The following is a 20458-nucleotide window of genomic DNA, read 5'->3' as shown; positions in this document are numbered from 1 at the left end:
GAGGTGAGAGAGGTGAAAAGCGGAGAGGATGGAGTGCTTTTTGAAAATAAGATGAGGAACGGGAGAAGGCTAACAGATGAAAAGATAAGCAAGTCAAGAGAAAGGGATAGAAAAAGGATTGGTACAGTAAGTGTCACGGTGCACACAGCAGGGGGGATCAAGGACACGCAGACGAGGACGTAAACTCAAACAATAGATTTTACTGAAGACAGGGCAGGACAAGGCAAACTCACAGACAAGAAACACCGGGGGTAACGAGTAGACCAACCAAAATCAAACTGAACAGGCAGGACTATTATACATGGGATAATCAGACAAACACGGCTAGACTTGAATTAACTAATGATCACATAGGACGAGGACAGGAAACAAACCAAATATGGACACAAGAGGCAGGAACACATGACACACACGACAGAGGACTGACAGTAAGAGGCAAATAAATGAATTTGCTTACAGTAAATATTTTAAGAATGCTTAGATATTTTTACTGGAAAACATGAATACCGATTAAGAAAATAACTGAAGTGCAAATAAGGGAGTGAAATTCTCCGTACATTATTCATATCAGAAACCAAAGGCCTTGGAAGAGCTCAAATATATATAGTAAACTTATTTTAAACTCTATTACACTAAACGTCCTGCACTGTTTGTGTTACAGTTATGAATAATAAATATATCAATACAAGTACCACTCAATGTTTTGTAACAAAAATTTTAAAATCTAGCAGTTTACTCATATTTTCAGTATAATGTTGGTTAACTGTGAACATTTACATGGGTTCTGTAACGTTTCAAGCAAAAGAAATACCACATTTTAATTAATACTGCTTGCATTCAATCCAAAGTGACAGATTACATAAAACTGCATTCTATATGTCCAAAAAGTGCAGCATCAATATATTACTAAAACAAATGTGACCCTGGACCACAAAACCAGTCTTAAGTGTCAAATTTTCGAAACTGAGATTTATACAAAGCTGTTAGGATCTGACAATATTTGGCCGAGATATAACTATTTGAAAATCTGGAATCAAAATATTGAGAAAATCACCTTTAAAGTTGTCCAAATGAAGTTCTTAGCAATGCATATTACTCCAGTTTTCATATATTTACGGTTAGAAATTTACAAAATGTCTTCATGGAACATGATCTTTACTTAATATCCTAAAGAGTTTTGGCATAAAAGAAAAATCTATAATTTTGACCCATACAATGTATTTTTGGCTATTGCTACAAATATACCCCAGCGACTTAAGACTGGTTTTGTGGTCCAGGGTCACATATATGTGGTGTAGAAAAAATAAGCACCAAACAAGCATTCAAAACAGTACTGAGTCACACACCAGCTTCTTGTTATCAGAGGAAACATTACAGATGTGGAATTCTTCAGCTGAGTTGATCCTCATACTGTTTCCGGAAACAGTCTCCAACAGGAAAGAACTCCCAGCAGCGTTCCTGGAACATCTTCCACACGTATGATTCCTGTTGTGTTACAAAGTGCAGCAATCACAGTTCATTTTATAATATATAGTGTATCTCAAGGTTCATTTGTCAGTGGTTTCACATTTTAATGTATTATTAAGCACACATCTTTCACTCTGAAATTGTCCAAATATCTCTTTTCAATAAACACTATACCTGTCCGGTATGTTCTGTGACATCCTTATTGATGAGAAACATCAGAAAGAACCTAAAGGGCAAACAAAACACAAAACAAATGTAATTTTTTCAGCAAAAAAGGAAACAAGTCTCCCATTTTACCCCATTTTAAACTTTGATGCCATTGTTTCTTTAACTTTAAGTTTTGATTTGACTGACATGCTTGTAATTAACAGCATTATCATGTTTTTGGATACTGTACTATAGTAATACAATGGTATCCAGTAAAATTAAAAGGATATGCATATTTGAATCATTCAGGATCATGATATTTCATTCCCATCATGGCATCACAGCATTTTCTTGTAACATGACATGCTTTCTGTTAATCTCAGCCTTAGCCGTCACATCCCCAGACTGTTGGCTGAACAAACACAAAATGGGAGGAACTTCTGGAGTTTCAAAGTCAAAATCTGATTGGTTGGATTCTATGGGAAACAAAGCAGTTGTGACGTAAAACCCCTCCAAGGAAAAAAGAAAGCTGTTGTGAAAACTGTGACAATGATGGCTTATCAGGACCAAAATGCTGGATTTTCAAATGTATGTGAAGTTCTCAGCACCATTGTTATTGAATTACTCCAGCCTGTTATTGTAGGGACAATAACTTTACATTTTTACACCCCTAAACATGACACTGAGCAAAACAAACTGAGCGGTAGCTTTATATGTCAGTCAGACATCCTCTTGGGTGGAACTTGGCCAATAAAAGCTGCAATGAAGTCCAGACCTTCAGCCATCAGTATGAAGGTCTGGCAACATGAGACTAGCTCTCTTTCCTGACCAGCTGCTCAATAGACTCATTTTCCACCAGAATACTTCCTTTAAAATTGTGACTGAAAAAAAGGATGAAGGTAAAGAGGCATAACTGATCTCTGACCTGTTTTTCACATCTCTTGTACTCACAGATAGTTGGCCAGGTTGTGCTCTTGCAACGTGTGCAACTCGAAGCCATGGGGCACAGTGTCAAAATACTCGCTCCCAATGCCACAGATAAAACACTTAGTCTGCAGGAATAAACCAGATGCCATATTCACTGTTTAATTATACATGATCAATCAGCATAAAACCCACAGCTACACCGAAGAGCGGCTGACATAGATTAATGACGTATTTACTCACAGAGAAATAAAATATTAATTTACTAGAGCGGTGTAGCTCTGATTTATAATTAAAGAAATGTTTAGTTTTCGATAAATTAATTTAGTGCGTTAATAGGAACAAAAGATGATAAACGTCATAAATCTGCATGGATTCAGGATATTAATATGAAATGTGAATGTGAAAACTCACCTCCATGTCCTCTTTAACCTGCTCCTGCTGGTCTCTCAACTCGCCAAATGCATCAATGATCAGACCTTTCAAACGATAACAACAGACCAGTCACAAACACAATTAAGTTTATGCCAAACATTTGAATCCTGAGTATTATTCAACCCCAGGCATAAGACAATCCTCCAGCATCTTACAGTCCTCAGATCTCTTCCCATAAACCCCTCTCAGCATGTGAGAGCGTGATCTTTTTAATGAAGCTCTTCAGTGCTGCTCAGCATGACTCGTGTTAGAGGACAAACTAAATCATTAAAACCGAACACTTCGGCTCATTGTCCTTATTGAAATTTGGTGCACATATCATTCATTTCAAGTGTTATTCGCAATTCCGACTCACAATTACTCTGTCTCTTACCCTGAATGATGGCAAGGAGGATGACGATGACGAAGAAGAAGAAAGTGATGTCGAAGATGATACGGTAGAACTCAAACTCATCACCGGCTGGGTCTTCGATTTCATCTCCAATCCCTCCTCCGGCTCGCACGCCAACGTACATGTGAAACATGTAACACTACGCACACATGAACATTAATATTTACAGATTTATTCACTATTTTTTAGCTTTATTCCTTCACCAAAACAGTCATAATAGAAATAAAGAAATACTTTCATTCAGCAAGGATGCATTAAATTGATCAAAAGTGACAGAAAAGTCATTTATAATGTTACAAAATATTTCTATTTAAAATAAATACTGTTCGTTTGAACCTTTGGTTCAAAGAATAATGAAAAAATGTAACAGTTTCAACAAAAACAATATTAAGCAGCACAATTGTTTTCAAATATTGATAATAATTATTGAGCACCAAATCAGCACATTAGAATGATTTCTGAAGGAACATGTGACACTGAAGACTAAAGAAACAGATGCTGAAAATTCAGCTTTGCCATCACAGGAATAAATTGCCTTTTAAATTGTAATAATATTTTACAATATTACTGTTTTACTGTATTTTTGATCAAATAAATGCAACTTAGGTGAGCATGAGGAGCTCTTTTAAAAAAATAAACCTCAAATCTTTGAACATTAGTTCAAGTTAATCATAAAAGAGGGATACTCACTGTGAGCATATCATCACATTTCATATCCACTGGTTCACCGTCTTCGCTTTTGTTGTAAAATTTGCGGAAGAAGTTAAAGGCAACCACGGTGTAGAGATACACAACCACAGCCAACAGTCCCACTGTCAAAACCAGCTGAAACACAGACCATAGCTTTTCATCTCACATACATACAGTGAGTGACCCAAAACATTTGGACAGTATCACACTTAAAAATGTATGAATGTTTATGCATTAGATGACAACAACAAAATAAGAAGCCAACAGGCACTGATCTTAAAGAAAAATGGCACAAGAATATCAAAGAATATTAACCAAAAATCTATACTACTGGTCAAACGTTTGATGTCAGTAAGATTTTGATTTTTTTTTTTTATAAAATTTGACCAGTTCACTCTAGTATATATGTTTTATTTATTGTAATGACATTATAATGACAGTATAATGACATTCATATTTTTGAAGTGTGACTTGAGGGTCTAAATACATTTTTGGGCCATTGCATACACACAAACATAAACCAAATGTAGTACCTGTTTGCCATTATGTGTAACAGATGACAGTATGGTGCGCAGTGTTTTGAAGCCCATGGCGATGTCTAGCAGGTGGGCAGCGAAGAAGAAATTGTTATAATGACCCAGAACTGACACAAACATATACCAGGCCAGGTAAAGGAAGGACTGAGAGAAAGAAAAACACAATTTCATTTCAGATTTGACCAATTCCTTCAGGTATAATATGTTGAGTGTTCAAAGAATCAGGGATCTTACATTGTCGGTGAAAACCACTCCCAGCTTCCATATCTGGTACTTTACATCAATGGTGTTTAATCTGAAGCTGTGAAAACATGAGAATGATTTATTAGATTTTTTTTTAAACCTATCGTATTGAACGCTGCTGCCATCATCTGGCACACACTGAAATCATTTTTTTCAATCTCAACAGATGAACAGAATTTTTGCTCAACAGAAGCTGGTTTGGCTTGTGAAGTAAATATGGTAAATAGGGAAGACGGGGTCACAGGGTCGTAACTCACAGGGCAACCTTTTGTACAGGTCTCTTGCTCTCCTGAGCCTCTGAGCTGAAGTCCAGAGCAGCTTTATCCAAACCCAGCAGCTCACTGACGCGTGCCGATCCATACAGCTCTCCATATTTCGCCATCACCTGAAGCACGGAAAGCCATCACAGAATGAATCAAACACAGAAAAACAAAAATCACACAGCTTACTGTACCACATTCAGGGAGTAAAACATTGTTAGTTGGGCTGAACCCATGTATTAAGTTCAGCACGTAATTCATCGCACACAGTTCATGTTACAGACATGAATGATATCTTATTGTGTCTTATATATTATACGTCTGCTGTTATTTATAGACACTGGATTTATGATTTTCACCAGGCAGATGACAAATAGGAAGAATCCCATAGACTGACACTTAAAGAGGGACCTGAGACTGAATGTCATAGACACTTGTGAGTAAACCTGTAAATAACCACCAGCAACCAATCAGAACAACCTAGCAACTGCATAGCAACACTCTGGCAATCACCCACAACACCCCACCATCAGGGTAGTGGCCTGACATTTTTTCTTCTTAAACATATAGAAATCTGTTAAAATATAAATGAAATGAGTATAAAACAGAAATGAAAAAAGGTCATATTATTTTCATATTATCAGAAACCATATTAATATGAAAAAATATACAAAATAATATTACAAAAATTAGGATTAAACCAATTTAGACTCATTTTAATTTAATCTTAAAATTAAGATTAAGACAAGAGTCATGGATGTTAGAGTTTTAAGATACTTAATACTGAGATGTTTTAATGGTCAAAAACAGTTTTGAAAGTAAAATTAATATGAATACTGCAAGTGTCACAATGTTTGAGTTGCGAGATACTGTCATACTATTATGTTCTTAAACAGTTTTAAAACTACATTTTCTGAGGAAATATTTATTTTGTTCATCTTACCTTCCTTTTCACAAATTTATCCCAATAATTACTTGGGTATGACCTGAAAAACAGCAAAGAAAACAGAAAATTGTACTGAAGTATTAGTGACTGTTCGGCAATCACTGTACACGCAGAAATTCATATAAAAGATTGCCTCTGCTTTAATGCTTATAAATGCTTATATGAGCCATTACGAGACAGTCAAACAGCTCTTACGGTGTATTGATGACCATTCTGTCCCACTGGCCTTTAATGTCATCTTCAGAAGGTTGCTCTGTGATATAGAGTCCGTCGAACTCCAGTTTACGAGCTAGCTCCTTTTCTCGCTTAAAAATGACTAAAGGAACCTGTCAGATGATGATCAAGTTAGTTGGATGATGGACCATATTAAAAGGATTTTTAAACCTGTAAATGATCGATTGATTTAAATTTTGACATCTGAAAAACTAAGGAAGAATGACCTATGACCTAAAATGAATAAAAAATATTTCTGATTTCGCACAATTTCTAGGTCACTTATTTGTGACAGTGACTCTTTGCACAGATGGTCAGATGTTCCAGAGATGCTCCTTGGATAATCTCAAATCATGCTGAAAAACATATTTCTATACTGGTTTCAGACCCACTGTATGTCTAAGAGCTTTAACAAAAGCCAGAAATGTGAAGGCATTATTTAGTCTATCAAAGACATGTTTTAGTTTCACTATAAGAAATATTGTGGGTATTTGCACAAAACTGAAGAGCACATTGTGTTGCGTGAGGTGTTTGTGTGTGTGTGTGTGGTGTGTATAACCTTTAGACAGTAGTAGCCAATGATACAACAGAGTGAGATGAGTGTGTGCAGGACAGCCAGACTGTGAAGAATAATTTTCATGTAGCCACTGTTCTCTTCTAGTTCAAAATAAACTTCCTGTGAACCCTTGGTGCTGTCGTCACGAAGAGCAATCTCCACATCTTTTTCATCATCAATGGTTGACGAAACCTATATAAAATAATTATATACAGTAGATGTTTCTGGTCAAATCTGGGTTTGTTTGGTTTACTGTGTTAGCTGGTTTAAACTGGTAAGGCTAGTATTTGGACAAGCCACAACTACTGGTTTCTCAATCCAAGTGGCCTAAAAACATAAAAACCAACAACATTAAATCCAATGTATTAGCAGGGAAATCAATACTCACCTTGTAGAACAGAAGAATAAAATTGATGGCAAAAGTAAGGAACAGAGCCAACAATCTCATGTTGTAGAAATTTCTTGCAAAACAGTTCTGCAGAAAAAAGACGTGCTTGTAGGTCATCAGATCATATATGGATGTTCAGGTCCATATGGTTAAACATCTGTTAGTAGCTTGTATTGTGCAGCTGCAAAACAACAGAGACAGACAGAGAAACATACCAGCAGTTTGATGCTATGAGAGCAGATCATTTTCCAAACAGCTGATTCCTGGACTTCTGTTTCATCTGGTTTTGAAGAGCTGAGATTTCTAAGTCTCCGTTTAGGCTTCTTTTCCCCTTTATGTTTATCCTCATCACTGCAAAATTTAAATGCATTATATTAGGCATTTTTGCACTTACAAGCGGCACATAGTCCTTCAGAAATTATTCAAATATGCTAATCTGGTGTTTAAGAAACATTCTTTTAATCGTTTTCGGTGTTGAAAATGGTTGTGCTGCTTAATATTTTTGTGAAATCCATGATAATTTTTTCTTTGATGAAAATAAAGTTGAAAAGACCAGCATTTATTCGAAATAACATGTGAATGTCTTTACTGTCATTTAATCAACTGAATGAATCCTTGCTAAATAAAAGTATTCATTTATTTAAAAAATAAATCTTACTGACCCAAACTTTTGAACAGAGAGAGTGTTTTAGACTGATTCAAACCAGCTCATGAGACTACACTGGTCAGGGTGATTCATACCATTATGATGTCAAAAATGTTTTAATTTTTATTAAATGTGAAGTATTTGTTAATCTTCTGTGGGAGTAACAGTAATTCCCAACTTTCAATAATATTTTATTTTCACACCCTTTGAATTGTGCAGGGCCTGAACATCCTTTGAACTCAAGGGTACAATTGAGAAAATTCTAATATCTAAGAAGATATGTTCCCAGAACATCCCGTGGGGTAGAGTAATGATACGCTTGAAAGCTAAAAAATCAGCGGTATGTCATGTTAAAACAGCAGTATTTTCTGTTTCAGAGTTTTATCTCTCCCCAGTCTGGAGCACTTACAAAGCTTTCTTAGTCTCTGAATCCTTCTCCTCTCGAGCCTCATGAAAATCCTCCTCACAGATTTCCACCTGTTTGTAACATGAACAAAGAAGACATACAGTAAACGGACATAAATGAGAATAAGGGGACAAAAATGTTAATTGTTTGGACACAACTGATCAAAGTGGACACAATATTTGCTTTTTCAACACGTATGTCCACATAAATGCCAATTTATTGAACAAAAATGTGCAAACTTAAATGTTCTCTTATTTGACACAAATGTCCATTCATCTGATATAAATGTAAGCTTCATAAACTTCTTAAAATATTTTAAGAATAACATTCAAATTTGAAATGTTTTATATTTTAGTAAGCTGACAATGGTATACTCAAGACTATTGACCTGATATTTGGACGTGTTTAGAAATTCATCCAGACTGCCATGTTGGTCTCTGCTCGACAGTGTGTACTTTCCTCCTTCTTTCTTCAAACACAAGCCAAAAATATCTGTAGGAAGCTGTGGGTCCCTGGACACCGCAGACAGATCCAGACTCATTCCTCTAAGATCACTGCGAGAAGAAAAGCCACGTGCATGACACGTATTATTCTCTCTGACCACCCCTTCTCCGAACCCTATGGTCTCAACCATGGTAGGATCCCGAAGGTCACCTAAAAGGTCGGCCAGTTTCATTTCTTTAGCCACGTCAATAATCCATCCACTCAAGAAGATGTGGTAGAGCAGATAAAGGAAGAACCAAACCAGACCTAAAAAGGCACGAGTGATAAACAGCATAACATAATGGAAGAAAGAGAAGATCACTGAGATGATACTCCTGATGGTTATCCTCTTTAAGTGTTTTCCGATGTTCCTTATGGAAAAACATCTCAAGTCTTTGGTAATCCTCTTGTCTTCAGCAAGGTTTTCATTCTTCTCCACCTTGTCTTTCTCCGCTTTGTCATCCTTTGCTTTCAGTTCCTCTCCACCCTCAGAACCAGATATTTGTGAAGCAAGCTGCATTTCAAAGATGGTGTCTTCACAGAAGTTCACAAATAGCTCCATCTTTTCCTTCTCTCCACGCTTATTCACAACATCAAAGATGAACTGCCGTTTGCTCTCCTTCACCTGAATCATTGAGAACATGCATTCGTATAAGACACACATTAGTAGACCACAAAAGCACATAAGCAAATGATTGCTTAATACCTGTGGTTTCTCCCACTGTGTCCTGCTGGATTCGCTGATCTCAAAGTAGACCCTTTCGATCCGTTTCCCGCTGCCCAGGATTTCAATCCTTCCCAGGTGAGGATGGAAATACTTAAGTACGCTGTCTGCTAGCTCTAGAAAATTCTGTAAGCGGCCATCATTTGGCATGTGTTCGGACAGATTGGTCAGAAGAACAGCCACGTTAAAGCCAATATCTTTGGCCGGTTCATGAAATCGTGTCACAAAGTCTGGGTATTTCAGAAGTTCGCTTTCCGCCGTCTCTACACAGGATAACAGGAACTCGATCTCTGATTGAGAGTAGTGCTTGAAACCTTCCATGGCTCTGTGGAAGTCCTTCTTGGTAATGAGTCCTCTGCCATCTGGGTCGTATTCACGAAAGGCTTCAGACAATGTGAGGTCTTTGAGTTTGAGAAACATATCAAAGAACTTGAGGATCATCTCCACATTGCTGGAGGATTCTACCAGCATATCTACCATCTGTTTACCAATGGTCCCATTCACTACATTTCCTAGAAACACAAATAAATATTTATGTATATCTTCAGTGGAGTTGCTTATCACTGAATTGAACTTGTTTTGTAATTGATGAACTTTACACTGAACCAACACTGAACTGACTGGAACTGAATAATAACACTATTGTCTTGCTACAACTGCTTTGTAGCAGTATTTTCGATTTGCATCATTTTTAAAGTTTGCATGAATTATTCTGTTACTTTCCTGTTTAATATTGAGAAGCTACTTTGAAACAAAGCACTATAAAAATAAAGGTGACTTGACTCGACATGCTTAAAATGACTGTAGAACACTTAGACTCTTTCACACTACTGCTTTTGGAGCAGACTTTGGAATTTGGTTGGTGCAAAGGTGGGTTTCTATTCATTTGGATGCCAATACAGGTTCACAGTTGGTATGAAAACAAGCACAATTCTGTTTGTGTATCCAACAAACATTCCAACAAAATGTAAAACAGACTCGGTATACTGACATAAGTATATTAACATTGGGAAGAATAAGAATACTTTCAATGATTCTCCTACCTTCAAGCATGGAAAGCAGCATTACCACCATGTCTTTTTGTAAGTCCATCAAAGCCTTCAGCAACTCTATTTGGCTAGAATCCTGCAGATGCAAAACACCATTCTTTACTTTCTTTTATTCCCTTGAGTTTCCTACATTTTCCTTTACAATGAAAAAATTAGCACATAAGATTTAAAGTAATTTGTCTATAGACTAACCTGAGAAAGTTTCATTTGCATATGGGCAAACACATGGAGAAAGCCAACTACAGCGTCCCACAGACGACTGTGGGCCAAACTCTGCTGGTTTCCTGTACACGGACCCTAAATTAGGCAATTAAAAATTTTAATTGATGTTAGCGAAAGAGATTAATTAAACGAGTTGCTCCACAACATAAAAACACCAGACTGTGATGTGTGAACATAGACACATCAGGTGTGGCAATAGGCCTCTGAGATGCATTTATTTTCAATAAAATATTAAAAAGGAGAAAATAACAGAATCTTAGGACATACAGTTATCAAATATTACTCAGTATCTCTATAATTTGACAAAGCAAATTTTCATTCATGCATTTACCTGAATGTATTCAGTGAGTGTGTTGAACACCTGCTTGGCCACGCTGATGGCTTTGGAGAAGTTGTGCTGACCACGCTCATCAATCACATCCTTCCCTGAATAATACCAGTAGAAATCGCTGATGGACTCCTGTAGATATGAGACCATCCATCATTCTCAGTATCAGACAAACAAAATGGAGGTGGCCTGTCAGCAGTGAATGGCTTATGTAAATGTTATTTGGCGACAAGCTCTGTCTCACTGTTTTGGGCCCTTCTCCATTCGATGCTGAAACTCTCAAACCATTTATAGCAGCAAACATGCATTTTTCATTCCTTTTCATGTATATTACAGACAGGCAAAATGAAAAATGTAAGAAACTGGTGTTTGGGGTTGAGTCAGTGGGCTTGCCTGGACCCTGAGCAGATAGTCCACGGTGGAGATAATGATGTTGACCGTTGTGTTGTTTCCAGTTTGAGTCCGCAGGTAGTTCTGGAAGTCTATGGGGGAAATTTCAGTCTCCAGTTTTTACAAAAACAGACCAGAATATTGATGCTCTTTAAGATTAATATGCAAAATAGGGCTCAATAATGAATAATCCAATGATTTTATGTGTAGTTAACATCATTAATCTTACATTGAGAATGTACAGACTGTTTTTCCTTTTGCAGTGCTGTGGATTCATTTCCTTTTTGACGATACAAAACAAAACAAAACAACAAACATGTTTTGGTTGCTAGCCTGCAGCTCCAGTGCACCAGTGGGCTTCCAATACTGCCAATGGTGGTTTTTGCTTATTGGTGTTATTTCAAACATGTCAAGTTCAGAATACAATAAAATCCACCTCTAAATACTTGCAAATATTGTTAGAAGTCTCACCTGGGTTTGATTTACACTGCCAATCAAAAGTTTTAAAACACTTGACTGAATTTCTCATCATCAAAACCCAATTTAAAGGCTCTTAAATGCTTGAGCGTGGTTTTAAAAAATAATATCATTTGAAAATTATGTATTTATTTACTTTTTCACTTACATACTTGTCTGCTTACAATATTTTGCGATTCAGAGTGTGCAGATATGTAAACTACAGTAAAACAGTAATATTGTAAAATATCATTACAATTTAAAAGTTATTTAAAATATAGAATATAATTGAATTTTCAGCAGCTGTTACTCCAGTCTTCAGTGTCACATCATCATTCAGAAATCATTCTAATATACTGATTTGGCGCTTAAGAAATATTATTATCAATGTTTAACACAGCTGTATTAATATTTGTGTGAATATTTGAAATAGATATATTTTGTAACATCATAACTTTCTAAACTATCACTTTTGATCCATTTAATGCATCCTTGCTGAATAAAAGTATTTCTCTTAACAAAATCTTACGGACTCCCAACTTTTGAAGGTAGAATAATTCCCATACTGCCATTGCTTGAGCCATCTGCTGATATGATGGACCATGGTTTTGTAGGACTACAGTGTGTACACTCTTTAGGGAAATCAGTCTACAAATGGCTTACTTATAGTATGGTTAAAGTTGGATAGGAGAACGTATTTTAACAAAGCATATTCCACATCACCTGTTGACTTTGACAGTCATAGTACAAAAGAACCTTGCACTATGAAAAACACAAAAACTAAAAACATTATGTTTGTTCGAACCGGTATTATGGCCTTCACAAAGAAGCTGGAGGAATCGGAAAAGATCACAGGTCAGCTGTTCATCTGCCATTACTCTATCGCCTGAGAAAGCAAAAAGCAGTACAGGCAAATCAATGGCAATAAAAAGAAAACATCTGCCTCTTCTGATAGACACATTCGTTTCTCAAAGCACTTTGTTGTGGATGTCGGTGATGTACCTGAATTGTCCTCAGCACCCACTCGTAAACTCTCCGCTTTGATCTGCCTCTCAAATGCGTTCAAATCCAGCACGCTGTGACACACAGAATTACAACAGCAACATCAAAACCACAGTCCTCTTCTTTTTAAAATACAAGCCAACACAGACACTTCCAATTACAGCAAAGGAACAGATTGAAAGGGAAAAAAGTGATGTAAAATGATGTTCTTTTCTCTTGATTATACCAAGTAACTTTGAAATTGAACACAGGAGGAGGGTGACGGCGATAAATGAGTGAACAAAACATTTCTCCACTTTAAGGTGGTTTGAGCTGCTGCTTTCTGTCAGGGAAATGTCTCACAATGCATTAGCAAATAACAGCTGAACCTGCAAGACTGCATTAAGCCGACCAGACTGTGAAAGAAGCCCACGTCTTTCTTCTGTCGCAGGTAATCCAGCATTTTCTAGAGAGAATTCAACAACAGAGAGAATGAACATGAAGAAGTTGTTATATAAAAGTTGATTTTGTGTTAAATGTCAGACTTTGGGGTTTTGCCCTATCGCCCAAACATATCTGTAATCCAACTTGACCTTTTCAAACCTACCTGCTGGACAGACGTGTTTCCTCCATTCAGGATTGCAATGCCCAGCTTTAATGTGGCTGCTACCATAGGCCCCATATCACCTGGTTCAAATATCACAACCAACTTAACAGCATAACATTTGAGCAATAATAAGTCATAGGTCAACATTCATATCTTTATCCTGATATCTTGAGTCAGCTGGCTGTGTCTTACACCGTGGGTTTTCAATCTTTTTGATGCCAACAACACCCAAATATGATGACCCCCCCTATGTGGGGCCATTTTTCAAAAATTTAGTGAAAGCTTCTTTAAGAAACGAATACTTATATTAAGAGAGGTTGCATTAAATTGATCAAAATAACAGTAAAAACATTTATAATGCAAAAGATTTCTATTTAAAATAAACACTGTTCATTTAAAATTTTATTCAACAAAGAATCCTGAGAAAACGCTTACAGTTTCCATAAAAATATTAAACAGAACTATTTTCAAAATTGATAAAAGATATAAGAATTTTTAGATATAAGATATAAGAATTTTACTTGAACAACAAATCAGCATGATTTCTGAAGGATCATTTGACATTCACATGTAGAGTAATGGCTGCTAAAAATTCAGCTTTGCCATCAGAGGAATAATTTACAGTTTCAAATATTCTAATAGAAAACAGTCATCTTCAATTGTAATAATATTTTGCAATATTATAGTCTTTACTGCATTTTTGATTAAATAAATGCAGCCTTGTGTTATATATATATATATATATATATATATATATACAGTATATAGATTTAATACTTTATAATAATTTATGATAATATTTTATATACACATATTAAAAATAACTTTTTTTGTTAAAAAATATGGTTGTCAAAAGAATAAAATATTTTAGTAATCTCGTGATTTTAGAAACCAGTATGAAACAGTAAAATCAGTTTCGACAGATGTAAGAATTACAAGAACTGTTAAACAAATTCAGTTAATATCCTAATATGTTAACTGGGGCATTTTTGTTAAAAAATAAATAAATAAATAAATATAAATATCTTGCTTTTTTCCATGGACCCCCTTGTTCTTACTGATACCTCTGCTGGCACTGAGGTTCTGTAACACCATCTCAGCAGCTCCGCGTTCATGAAGTCGGGCCTGCTGATACAGCAGCCTCTGCTTTTCCATCTCTTTTTCCTAAGACAATTAATTAGTTCCTCAATCAATTCACTAAGAAATAAAATATACCAACTGTTTCTCAAGTCTATTATTCCTGAAGTCAATCATTGATTACGTAATTAATGAACCCAAATACAGTACATAACTGTGTTAGCATCTTCAGACTTTTCTCCTACAATTAAATCGATAACAACTCTGATTCCTTTCACTTCCATTGCTCACCTCAAATGACTTCAGGACATCTTCATCCTGGTCTTCCTCACTTTGGCAACTCTGCAATGCATAATTACAGTTTAGCTTGAAAGCTGCATGTGTTTGGTGGGAAAAAAAGGTAACATTTTCCTCAGAATGTCCTAGCAGAGCTTCTTACCTTGGCCATGATGTCAGCATAGCACATGTACAGGTCATCTTCCTCAAGCTTACTGTAGATACAAGTGACAAGAGTGAACCAGGAGGGTTAAGATGCATTTCACAACTTTATCATTTTCAGGCATTTCCACTGGAAAGACCCAAATTTAAGGCAGCATCAAAGATTTTACATATCACATTTAACAAGGCAACTGAATATAAATATACTTTTTAGTAAATATATTGATAGAAAACAGTTCTAAGTTAAAATGCACAGTTTCAACAAATATTTGTGTGTTATACTTTCCTGATTTGTTAGCTTAACGACATGTTAATTGCAATCAACAGTGCTAGCCAAATATCCTGTGGGTCTTATATGAAACAAGTCGGAGAGGTTGCTTCCATTGTAGACATCTTCCTAGGTTTTCAAACAGTTGAAATACTTGCTAAAATTATGTTTAAAATGGTTAGCCTTGATCTACAAGCAAACACAAACAAATGCATGAATCAATCACACTCAAACACACACGTACAAACCTCCTCGCAGTCAAAGCACTTTGACTGAAGAGACCAATAAGCTGACGGAGTGGATCGATGTTGTTTCTCTGCTCCACTCCCTCCTTCAGGATCTCTACATGAGCTGCTTTCTGATGAGTATAAAAGTACTCTTTTTACTATAAAATCAAAAAAGCTCATATGTAGCCTTGGGTTTTATCTGGAATTTTCTATGTATTCTGACAATTTGTGGTTCACATTACTAGAAGAGACTGTCCCATTTTGTTCTATAACATAAATTACGCTACTGTTCAAAAATTTGGGATCGGTAAGATTTTTTTTTTTTTTTAAGAAGTCTCTTTAGCTCACCGGTGCTGCATTTATTTAATCAAACAGAGTAAAAAATTTGTGAAATATTATAAGAATTTAATAAAAACGTTTGTAATATTTTCCTATGATGGCAAAGCTGAATTTTCAGCAGCCATTTCAGTTTTCATTATGACATGATCCTTCAGAAATTATTCCAACATGCTGATTTGGGGCTCAAGAAACATTTCTTATTATCAATGTTGAAAACAACTGTTCTGCTTAATATTTTGTGGTAATCATTTTGGTAATATTAATTGTACTCATAAACTGAAAACTGCTGTTCATAAAAACCCATTACACAAATTCCCAAGGGAACCTGTGGTGAATTAGCCTTCCAGGTTGGGCTACACATACGTCATGATTAAACAGCTCAACTGGGGAACACAGCCAATCAGAAACACACTCACAGCCAAATCCTCAATTAGTGTGTCCTCAGGTGAGTCATGCTCTGCCTTCAGCCAGATTCTCTCATAACCCTGCAGGAAAAGGTTCACCGCTCTGTGCCTGCAGAAAAAGACAAATCTCATGTTAAAAGCTAGTAATTAATATTGGTTCCAGCCCAATGAAACAAAAGGAATATGTTTCTTTATCTGAGTTTGCTTAATTCACAAGTATTTCTGCTGCCTTCAGCTTTTATAACTTGGGTAATTCATAATGCAATGTGAAGAGTAATTAGACTTGTAATAACTCTATTTACAGCAAACCTGGGGAGATTGTACAAAGGAGCCATTCTCAAACAAGCAACTACAGCCCGTTTCCTCTGCTTAGACAACATCCTATGCCACACTGCCCTCTTCGTCTTCTGAGGGTGCTCCACCTGACAGAAACACAACTTTATGTAAACCATGTACTAGAAAAGAACCATACAAACACCAGAAATGATTAAAAATCTCCACTGAACTGCACTGGTTCATGTTTGAATGTATTTATATACAATATGTGGCATCAATTATCATTTGCAATCATTTGTAGTGATTCATTCCCAGTCTAACCTGATCCAGATGGAAAAGAACACGAGCGATGCTTAAGATCCTCTCAACACTGAGGGGATCTATTGAGTTTTCACACATATCCTGGCAAAAAGAAAAAAGAAAAGTGAGACGAGGAGGCTCAAATAGCATTTTCACAGACCTTTATCAGCACTTTAACAAGTTGTCTTCTGACTCACCTGTTGCAGGTTTCTGCGAATGTACGCTCTGACCTCATCTTCTGTGTCCCTCTAGAAGCAGATGAGAAGCAGAAGCAGGAAAAAGAATTACAATATTTTCAAGATGAGGAATGGATTGATTTGGCAAACATTGTCATTATTGATCAGTATGAACAGATGTACCTGAGCGAAACAGCTTTTGGCACAAGTGACCAGGCCCTGATAGCCATGGCAACATCCATTCATAGCAACCGAGAGGAGTTTTTTTGGTGCCGCCACAATGAGAGAGGTGTGTGTGGAGTAACAATCGCCCTTCCTCTTCACGTTTCTCCTCTCCTGGTTGTACACCCCTCCCTAATGGAAAATCATACGATTTAGATTCATTCAATATTATTGAACAGCATATTTGGGTTGAGTAATGACTTGGGCGTTTATTAAAGTCCCTGCAGGCCTCTGAGTTTACAGGCCAAAGATGAATTTCTTTTCAAAGAATAGTGTAAAAAATTAGGACAAAGCATACTTGGTCAGGATTGAGAGGAACTAGAAAGCAAAATGTATTACATGGTCATTTACAGAGTTAATGAAGGGGAAACACTGAATGTGTTCAAAACAAGTAATACAGTATTAGTGAAATTAATAGAGACCTTATAAATTCTGCTTTTGCTGCTGTTCACCAGGAATGTCATGTTGTTGATTTCATTTTGAACAACAAAGTTCTGTTCTTCCCACTTGAAATTCTAAACAAAAACAAGTGTGTAAAAGATAAAATCTTTACAAATGTAATGAATGCACAAAGGGTACAAATGTATCTAAATAAATAAAAAAATTAACCTTAAAAATAAAAGTTAAGTGTAAAAATAATTTAAAAAATTGAGATCGATGATACAAAGGGGACATTCACAATTTGTATTTTTTTAAAAAGTAAAACTTTTTTATCATTTGATTTTTTTTCCCTGACGTCGTTTTATAATATTAGTCAGACAAAGAATGATAATATCCTTCTTTTTTATTACATCATTGACATAAATCTAGGTGACCATATGCTGGGCGTTGGATTTCTAATGGCAGCAAATATCATATTTTGGAATTAATATATTTTAAAGGATTTTGGAGCCCTGCACATGGCAAGAAAAAAATATATTTTGGCCAAAAATATAATCAAACTATTTATTAATTCATGGCCAACTTCTATTCATTTTTTCCCTCGTTTTAGTTAAATAATTTAATTTGTTTCAATTTAGTTAATTTGTGGCAACAGTTAAATAAAATCAAGGGAACAAATGAGTACAATGTGGCCACGACTACACTAAATCAAGGGAATTAATTATTAAAACATGGCTATGATTTAATAAATCATAAGAACAAATTCCTAATCCATGACCACAATATCTATTTTTTCTTTCATGTGTCATGTGTGGGGCTATATAAATTTTAACTTCAAAATATGCTCATTTCAGGACATTTTCAGATAAATAACCCCTTTAAAAGGTAAATATTAGATATTAAATCATCATGACTATCATAAATATGACTGAGAGTTGCTCACATGAGATTTAGCCCAAAAAATGAAGACTTCAGCTACAAGGGAGAAAAGCTTCTCAGCATCTGTGTCCACCTCTCTCAGCCAACTCATTCTGATGATACAGAACATAAGTAGATTAACCAATAGTGAATTTTAAACTGAAAACAGGTTGAATACTGCACTGTATCTCACCTGTGGAGGTCTATAAATGGAATAAGTAAAGGGTAAAATGCGTAGATATCTTGGACCAACACGGTAAACCTTTCCTGGATGTCTAACTCCTGTTCTGAGACATCGCCACGCCCCTCTGTCTTCAAATGCTCCTCCTCCAGGAGCACTGCCTCTGCCCTCTTCCTCAACTTTTCCATCAAAGGCAAGAAGTGGCTCTTCAGGAGGTGTGGTTCTGCCTTGCTGATGAGAGGCTGGCCAAATACTAAAAGAAATGCTCTGCTATTTATGGCATTCGTGGTTATATTTGTACCTTCCACTGTAAATTGGAATTAATTTCAATCACAAAATTTGTACTGCACTTCTGTCGGTTTTCTAAAATAAGTGCTTCAACAACACATTAAAATACCCATAATCTAATAATTCACTTCTAGACGGACCAGCTCACCTGCGAGGCGTTTCATCCAAGCACTGTCTGCGGTCCCCAGATGAGCGTGGATAACGGAGAGGATGTGACCCAGTAGGGCATTAGCATGCTGGGGTGTGACACAAGAAAAGAGGCCCTCCTGGGATGCATGGTTATCAGCTTCCCCCCAGCGAGAGACATAACTACACAGCAGAGGAAGTGTCACCTCAGTAACCTTTGTTAAAAGGGCATGACGGGCCGCTGGTCCCGCCTCTGCGAGCTCTTCCACCTCTGAGAAAGCCTCCTGTAAAGTGGGGAGGAGCCCACAGGTTCTGCCAGCTAGAAAGACCACACCAAAATCCATGAGGAAAAATAATAGGATGCGGTAATGTGAGTGTGTTCACGTTTTTGTGTTCTACTGAACTCTTCTTGCCTTTACCTTCATTTTCTTCATTACTCATAGAGTCAAAGAGGGAATGAAGCTCAGTCAGCTCCAAGAAACACACAGGAAAGGCTGCAGATAAAGCAGCCAGACACTCCCCCAAGACTGACCTCTGCCTATCAAAACAAAGATAAAGGCTGATCGACAGATGAACTATTAACCTAGACATGAGCTAATAACTATGGAGCACACAAGTTTCATAAGGACAAACTGAACAATAAGTAATAACAATAATAAATAATCAGAATAAAATAATAAGAGCCAAACACCCTAATTAACACAATTTGCTAAGAACAACACATTTGTTAAAGGAGTTAGTTCACCCTAAAATAAATGTCCTTGTCATCATGTCTCTCCAAACCTGTATGCTTTTTTTTACACAGTTTTTTTTACATAGTTCAAAGTGCCCATGTCAGAAAAGCTTCAAAAAGGACAAAAAACAAATAGCACCATAAATTGGCCCATACAACTCTTGTATTATATTTCATGTTTTGTGAAGTCATACAGTATTTTTGTGCTAGATGCAGCCTCAAATTTTTGTTCCCTTTCAATTTTGACACAGTGTCTTGTTCTTATATACTGTACATACAGTGGAGAAAAAAATTATTTGATCCCCTGCTGATTTTGTACGTTTGCCCACTGACAAAGAAATGACCAGTCTATAATTTTAATGGTAGGTTCATTTGAACAGTGAGAGACAGAATAACAACAAAAATTCCAGAAAAACGCATTTCAAAAAAGTTATTAATTTATTTGAATTTTAATGAGTGAAATAAGTATTTGATCCCCTATCAATCAGCAAGATTTCTGGCTCCCAGGTGTCTTTTACACAGGTAAGAAGCTGAGATTAGGAGCACTCTCTTAATGAGCTAAAAGACATCTGTCCACAGAAGCAATCAATCAATCAGATTCCAAACTCTCCACCAT

At 36.3% G+C, this 20458-nt stretch overlaps 1 protein-coding gene across 1 annotated transcript in view; it reads right to left on the bottom strand.

Moving 5' to 3' along the window:
* Nucleotides 1-470: 470 nt before the first annotated feature.
* ryr2b (ryanodine receptor 2b (cardiac)) overlaps nt 471-20458 on the bottom strand; it is a 55794-nt gene continuing 35806 nt past the window's right edge. Inside the window, exons 63-101 of the mRNA XM_079386099.1 lie at nt 19529-19647; nt 19132-19428; nt 18708-18948; nt 18540-18627; nt 17638-17730; nt 17177-17347; nt 17015-17065; nt 16839-16919; nt 16551-16663; nt 16254-16350; nt 15520-15629; nt 15005-15056; nt 14857-14907; nt 14553-14652; nt 13489-13568; nt 13271-13347; nt 12903-12976; nt 12706-12786; nt 11448-11536; nt 11058-11186; nt 10697-10801; nt 10499-10580; nt 9438-9967; nt 8637-9356; nt 8252-8319; nt 7412-7547; nt 7197-7283; nt 6812-7000; nt 6235-6365; nt 6037-6079; nt 5091-5218; nt 4825-4891; nt 4588-4734; nt 4055-4189; nt 3347-3503; nt 2953-3017; nt 2566-2666; nt 1642-1693; nt 471-1485 (exon numbers count right to left, since the gene is read on the bottom strand). Coding sequence (XP_079242225.1) covers nt 1390-1485; nt 1642-1693; nt 2566-2666; nt 2953-3017; nt 3347-3503; nt 4055-4189; nt 4588-4734; nt 4825-4891; nt 5091-5218; nt 6037-6079; nt 6235-6365; nt 6812-7000; nt 7197-7283; nt 7412-7547; nt 8252-8319; nt 8637-9356; nt 9438-9967; nt 10499-10580; nt 10697-10801; nt 11058-11186; nt 11448-11536; nt 12706-12786; nt 12903-12976; nt 13271-13347; nt 13489-13568; nt 14553-14652; nt 14857-14907; nt 15005-15056; nt 15520-15629; nt 16254-16350; nt 16551-16663; nt 16839-16919; nt 17015-17065; nt 17177-17347; nt 17638-17730; nt 18540-18627; nt 18708-18948; nt 19132-19428; nt 19529-19647 — 5233 coding nt within the window. The 3' untranslated portion in view covers nt 471-1389. The remainder of the gene's footprint in view (nt 1486-1641; nt 1694-2565; nt 2667-2952; nt 3018-3346; nt 3504-4054; nt 4190-4587; nt 4735-4824; nt 4892-5090; nt 5219-6036; nt 6080-6234; nt 6366-6811; nt 7001-7196; nt 7284-7411; nt 7548-8251; nt 8320-8636; nt 9357-9437; nt 9968-10498; nt 10581-10696; nt 10802-11057; nt 11187-11447; nt 11537-12705; nt 12787-12902; nt 12977-13270; nt 13348-13488; nt 13569-14552; nt 14653-14856; nt 14908-15004; nt 15057-15519; nt 15630-16253; nt 16351-16550; nt 16664-16838; nt 16920-17014; nt 17066-17176; nt 17348-17637; nt 17731-18539; nt 18628-18707; nt 18949-19131; nt 19429-19528; nt 19648-20458) is intronic.

The sequence above is a fragment of the Barbus barbus genome (assembly GCF_936440315.1).
Source record: "Barbus barbus genome assembly, chromosome: 30".
Lineage (NCBI taxonomy): Eukaryota > Metazoa > Chordata > Actinopteri > Cypriniformes > Cyprinidae > Barbus > Barbus barbus.
This window is presented reverse-complemented; position numbering and strand designations above follow the sequence as displayed.